Source organism: Propithecus coquereli, unplaced genomic scaffold (genome assembly GCF_000956105.1).
Source record: "Propithecus coquereli isolate 6110/MARCELLA unplaced genomic scaffold, Pcoq_1.0 Scaffold167, whole genome shotgun sequence".
In the NCBI taxonomy this organism is placed as follows: Eukaryota; Metazoa; Chordata; class Mammalia; order Primates; family Indriidae; genus Propithecus; species Propithecus coquereli.
The window spans coordinates 2,911,166-2,918,058 of record NW_012141302.1 but is presented as its reverse complement, the minus strand read 5'-3'; the positions used below and the strand labels follow the sequence as shown (position 1 = coordinate 2,918,058).

General features: G+C 33.6%; 1 protein-coding gene across 1 annotated transcript in view; it reads right to left on the bottom strand.

Annotated features, from left to right (window-relative positions):
• The window catches only part of DNAH7 (dynein, axonemal, heavy chain 7), a 233,491-nt gene that overhangs the window by 147,486 nt on the left and 79,112 nt on the right, over positions 1 to 6,893 (bottom strand). The window contains exons 25-26 of the mRNA XM_012641642.1: positions 3,551 to 3,763; positions 985 to 1,083 (exon numbers count right to left, since the gene is read on the bottom strand). Coding sequence (XP_012497096.1) covers positions 985 to 1,083; positions 3,551 to 3,763 — 312 coding nt within the window. The remainder of the gene's footprint in view (positions 1 to 984; positions 1,084 to 3,550; positions 3,764 to 6,893) is intronic.

Here is a 6,893-nt window from a genome sequence, read left to right as displayed (position 1 = left end):
AGAAAAGACTCTTTTCAGCAAATTATACTAGGAAAACTAGCCATGCTCAAAATAATTAACTTTAATCCATACTTCAAACAAATACAAAAATTAGTTTGAAAGCATTTTAATGGATACATCATAGTGGGTTGAATATTGTCCCCCAAAATTTCATGTCCACCCAGAGCCTCAGAATGTGACCTTATGGGAAAAGAGGGTCTTTGCAGATGTAATTAGTTAAGATATTGTTATACTGGCTTAGGGTGGACCCTAAATCCAGTGACCAGTGTCTGTTTTAGAGAACAGAGGAGAGCGATTTAGACACAGAGACACAGGGAAGGAGGCCACCTCACGATGGAGGCAGAGACTGGAGTGAAGCAGTTATAACCGAAAGGTTTCAGGGAGCCACCAAAGCTAGGAAGAGGCAAGGAAGAATTCTTCCCTAGAGCCTTCAGAGGGAGCATAGCCTCCCAACACCTTGATTTCAGACTTAGACCTCATATGGGGAAGAGGAAAGGAATGACACCAAATGATATTACGGAAACTTTAAACATTATTCTAACATTTCCTCTCTAATCTTAAAGTCATCTCACTCTTTTAAAGAAATTAAGTTTATTTATTTTATTTCTTCAGTCATTAATCGGACATTTACCAAGTGCTGTACCTGTACTGTGCTAGGAATTCAGTGTGTGTTAGAACAATCACTTTTCTTAACAGAGCCTATATTCTAGTGGAATTTATAAGCAAACATTTTGTAACTTTTGTGTGCTCATTATATTCTGCAGCAAAAAAGGTACTATTTTAGAATCCCAAGTTGTTGAAAGTCATCCAAAGCAACAAAACTAGCTAAACACACTTCAAATAAAACACGGAATGATCTGTTTCCCTATACTGTGTCATTGTTTTCCATAGTGGAAGTTCTCTTGGGGAGCTTTGCCAACTTGGACATTTGATAAATACATTATTATAAGAGTTTTGATACATTGGAATAATAAATGTTCTTACCTCGAAGAGTGGTAAATCATGGGATAAAAATTTTGGCAGATTTACATCAATGATAGATCTAAGCAGCAAAATTTCTTCATTTTCATTTGGATATTTCAGCTAAAAGAAAATATTCTCATGATTATATCCGCATCTGCTAGCTGCACCTCCCTTTCATGTCCACATACAAAAAAATTATAGGCAATTTAAACAAATGCAAAAATGCCCTTATTTCTTTTCATTTTATTGGATTGTTGTTAATTTTAGAAACTGACACTTACACTTGTTGAATTTTTTTTACTACCTTATAATAAAAACCTAGGTTGAACTAACTACCTTTTCACAGAAATGCTAGGCAAAGAGATATTAACCATGAATTCAATATAATTTGGGAGTTGCCATCGCTTATATATTGGGCAGAGCTTGCTTATCCTATGTATTCAAGACTAGTAATGGGTTGATTAAAAATTATTGAAAGTGGGCAATCATTTTGAAGATGTATTTAAATTTAAAAAATATTCATTCATTTGCCTGTATTTCCATGCCAAGGCCTTTTCTGTGAGTGTAGAGTTCTGTATCTTTTCTTTTTTTTGCAAAACAACAATGCATCATCTACTCTGTCCCATTATGTGTTTTGTTTTGTTTTCAAAGGGGATAATGCTCTTCAAAGATACTTGTAACACAATTTAAGTGTATCACCCTTATAAACTTTTAAGTTTATTTTTTCAGTTTGGTACACTTTTCTCATCTGCATCTAATTCAAAGGCAATGTTTTAGCATTTCATCTTTACTGAGGTTTTCTTAAACAATGAACTTAGTTTTCATAGAAACAAAATCCTTCTTTTTATGCTTATATATCATCAGTTTCCCCATCACGTAATGAAATGAAATAATAACAATAACATGTCCAATTGGCTTCAAAAAGCTTCAAGAACAAGCAAACTAGCTCTAAGTAAGGACTACAACTCATCTGACAGAAGCCAAAAAAGGACAGAACAGGCAATGATGCTGGCTGTGCTCACCATGCCGCCACGTGTGTTAGCGAGTTCCACAGGGGGGAAAGGCTGGTTAGGGCGCTAAGTCAGTATAGTAAAGGATGTTAAGACAACTTACATTAGATTCTAAAACATTTGTGGTATAGCCAAAGTTTACTAAAAATATGAGCTCTGAACTTGTTACTCATAATAGCGTGAACAAAAATCTAAATTCAGAATTCTTTTACCCAACATCTCATTCCAAAGTTTCTCCTCGCCTTGCATCTAAGTTTCCAGAACCCTCTCCTTTTTCTCTAGAATCTTTCTAACTAATAAATGCCATCTTCATACTTAACTGGCTGCAACTTTACAAAGTCTGTGAAGCCTGGCATTCAGATCCAGTCTCTGAATCTCCAGAGCTCCCCAATGCGAGAGCTAGTCCTGTTCATCTGGATTTTATCTTTGGATCAATCTAACTGCACATAAATTATAAAATGTCAGAAGTCTCTTTTGCTATTTGAGAGGCTATTATTTTGAAGATAATGTCTAAATTGTCTCTTGATATAACAGAAACAAACTTCAAAATATTCAGGCCAAAACATTCAACAATTCTAAATCAGCTTTTGACAAAGAATGATAGGATTCATTTGCAGGATTCATTTGCTACGTAACTTTAATAGCTCAATTCCATAGTCAAGATTTCAGTGATGACATACGCTAGGACAATGCATTATCTTTCCCATTATCTGACCACAATGTAATCCTGACAAGCTAAGTTAATACAAATTGTTGCTTCTAGTCATTTTTGTTTATTGCAAAAAACAATGACTTGAAGTTACGTTAGGCTAATGTGAAATAGAATATCATCACTATATATCAGAATTCTTGATAACATTATTATAGAAGATAAAAATGCATGCCATCGTTCTTAATAATGTAGAATGTATTTTAAAATCTCTATCTTCTACAAATCATGAATGTGAAAATTTTGCAAACTCCAAGGTCACAGTTTGCATTTTGCTATTAACTGTAGCCTATCTTGTTTTCATAAAGAACTAGCTAATATACAGTTATATTTCATGGTCCCACAAAATATTTTCAATGAAAAGTTAGCCAAATCTTAAAGTATTTGGGTTTTCATATATACAGTATGATTTAGACCATTTTGAATGCAAACATTATACTGCAAATCTATTACTGCTAGTTGACAGTTGGCTATAATTGTTTAATTATATTAAGTGATAATATTTAGAAACTTTTGGATATATTTATTAGTTATACTTATAATTTCCTTTAATGTTTCATATGTAACATAGACTGAAATCCTTGAAAATATTTCTAAGAATCCTTGGTAGCTCCCAGTTTCATATTAAAAAGTTATAGAAGAGAGCTCAAATCACTAAGAATTACATGTGCAATCATTCTGTAAAATCACCTAAAATCATTATAAAAACAAATCAACATGTGCAAAATAATACATTTTTAAGTACAATAATTGATTTTTTTTCCCGTCAGTTAATGAAACCAACCAGTTATTGGAACTCTGTGAAGACGTACAGACCTGAGATTCATACATGGGAAATTTACAACCAAGCAACGTTTGTGTTCTCTACCTTTAGATTCCCAGCAGCGGTCAGCACTGACTTCACAGCTCTCATTCCATAGTCGTAGTGATGTTGAGATGACAACTGCTCCGAACACAAGCGATATGTAGCCACGATTTTTATGGACAGTGGCCGAGCAGTGACAAACCCACAGGAGTACAGGACTATTTCGGCAATCATGGCGTAGTCAGGCACCATCATTGCTACTGTCCGAAAGAGAGCCTATGGGTGTGTAGAAAAGGTGCTTTTAAAAAGACCATCATAAAATAAGCCAAGCACAGAAGGATGAATACTACATGTTCTCCCTCATATGGGGAAGCTAAAAAAGTTGATCTCATAGAAGCAGAGTGAAGAATAGAGGTAACTAAAGGCAGGAAAGGGAAATGTTGGTTAACAGATACAAAAATACAGCTACACAGGAGAAATAAGTTCTAGTGTTCTATGGCACTGTAGGGTGACTACAGTTAACAATAATTTATTCTATATTTTTAAATAGCTAAAAGAGAAGATTTTGAATGTTCCCAACACAAAGAAATGATAAATGTTTGATGTGATAGATATGCTAATTACTGATTTGATCACTATCCATTGTATACATGTATCAAAATCCCACTCTGTACCTATATATATACAATTATTATGTGTCAATAAAAATAATTTAAAAGGCAAAAATATATATAAATAAGGAGATTTGGAAATTCAAAAAATAAAATAAAAATACCATCATAATGACAGCCTTGCTCTTTATTCCATAACATGCTATGACTTTATAGCTTTTCTGCAACAATATTAAATTTTAATGTTCAAATCATATAGATAAAAAACAATTTAAAAATTGACTTCCTATTATATAATAAATATGTCATTAGCTTTTTGTCTAAATTCTTTTTCATGTAAGTGTTAATTTTCAATTACATTATATTCTTCCTGGGAAGCAACATGTTACAGGAGAAAGAACATCAGATTCTGCCAGGATGTTTAAAAGCCAGGTTTCTCATCTGGGCTGGTGAGTGCCTACTGTTGGGAGACAGGGCTTCAAGCAAGGATCTCTAGGGATCTACTTAATTATATAATCTAGGGCTAATCAGGTAACCCCTAATAACAAGACTATGTTAAATAAGTGATATATTTTCAGAAATTCCTAATCTTTTTGAGTCTGTAGTCAACATGTCAGTCTTTCAGCAAGCATAATAAAGAAAACTGGAAATAAGTCATAGATAATTATTATTAGAGATAAATCAATTTTCCAAATTATAAAGATAATTTTTTCTCATGATCTTTTAAATATCCTGAGACACATAAATGTATGTGATGGCAAGTAAATAGAAAACAAACAGACTTTAAAAGAATAAACATATAAGAAAATTTAGGTGTAGAATATTAGTATGTATCAGGACTCACTTCAATAGCTCATGTATTAAAACATGACTTTCTTACACTAAAGAGTGAAAACAATATTCTAGGGGGGAAAAGAAGCTCCAAAAACGAATGACAATCATATTCAGATAGTTTGTAAATACTTCTGGGAATTAGTTGAATTACCAAAAACATAAGGTAGATAGAAAATAAGAGCATCCTGCTTAAGGGATCTATTATGATTCTTCTAAGTTGAGAACAAATGAAAGATTTACATCAAGTAGGATACTTCCAATGTGTTACATTAATTAGTAGTTAGAGGCCTTAGTACTGCTATTTTATCAACAGCAGTGCTATTCTTTTTTACATTCTTTTACCATTAAAGAATGGAAAAGGTAAAATGTTTAAACATATAGGTTGAGCAAATAACTTGGAAAGGAGATGCTTAAGCAAGTTTTCTAACCACTACACAGGTGAAGAAAAAAGAAAGCAAGAGAATTGCTGCTCTATGGGTGGTACCTCTTTCAAAGGGTAGCTTCTCAAAAACTACCTTCTCAATGAATAAAAGAGACAATGACTGAATTAACGAATCAGTTGGCCAATCAATGACTAGGTTAAGGTGATATAGTCTTTCTACAACAGTACAAATTGCTACTACTTTAGGGTCAACATCCATACTGTGTTGCAGGTTTCCCTCTGACAACCCCGGGTATTTCACAAATTCCTATTTACATTCTCTCAGTATTATTAGCAATAGGTGGTGGAACACTATGAAACAGGCATGTTGGTGACTAGAAAAACAAAAAATAAAGGGAAAGAAGTTTCAAGAGAGTATCATGATGTTCCACTTATTAAGAGTCCTCCACCAAAGATTTAACATTGCTACTTATTTATCACAGTGAAAAGCATCCTGATCACAATATGTTTTAAGCCTGATCCAGTGATTCTCAATCAGGGTGAGTGACATATTTATATAATATGGCTTGATTTTAGATGTGTTAGAAATAATTTGTTAGTAATAGCAGTAAGTTTGAAGATAATTTAGTTAGTACTTTATAAAAAAATTGGATTCTAGATTAACCAATGACATACATTCTTGAGTGTGAAAACAAAGGGGTACATCTAGATCCAGGACTTGAATAAATGCCAGTATATGTAATCAATGTGAGCATAACCCTTCATGTATATCTCAGCAGAAATAAATAATTGAGAATAGTTGTTCTACTGCTTCTGCCCTATTGATGGAAGAAGAAAGGTGGTACGTAAAGAAGTATGTATATTTCCTGGAGTATGTTTTCAAAGGATTCCATATTGGCATAAAAAAAAATTCAAGCAATAACTTCTTACCATTTCTTTCTAAGAAATTGGAAATAGATTTCATGAATATGTTGATCTGCTCAGGAATCAGCTTGATTTTAGTTGAGTGAAATGGAGGACTAAGGATCTACTTTGCTTTTTTCCTTCAATACTACTGGGGTGTTTTATCCTATGTATCAGGTTATTAGCTTTGTGACACCGGGAGATCCAGGATATGCCTGTTTTACCATGACATCTAACACTTAACTATTCTGAAATGATCACTGTGTATTGATTCTTCACAATAGTTTCAATTTAAAATACAGGTTCTCTAAAGTGGAAATGTGTTTAAGAAATTGCTTTATTACGCAGGTTTTGTCTAGATGTAACAGGATGTCAAAATGGGACTCTTTCTGCATGACATGATATAATACGTATCAGTTACCAAAGTGCATGTGATCTGCCCACTATGCAATATTTACAAACAAAATGTATTCTATCCTTGAACCTTCTCGTCTACCTGTAGATCACAACATATTTGAGAGAGTAAGGAAGGAGGGAGGATTTGTGAAAATATATCCTTTGAAGAAAGCTGCTGTTATGTTGTGAGTCCCCACAACCCCCTTCACTACCCCCAAGTTCAGTGAGAGCTTGGAAGACATCCCACATTTGGGGAAATATGGATCAGTGCCAGGCTCAC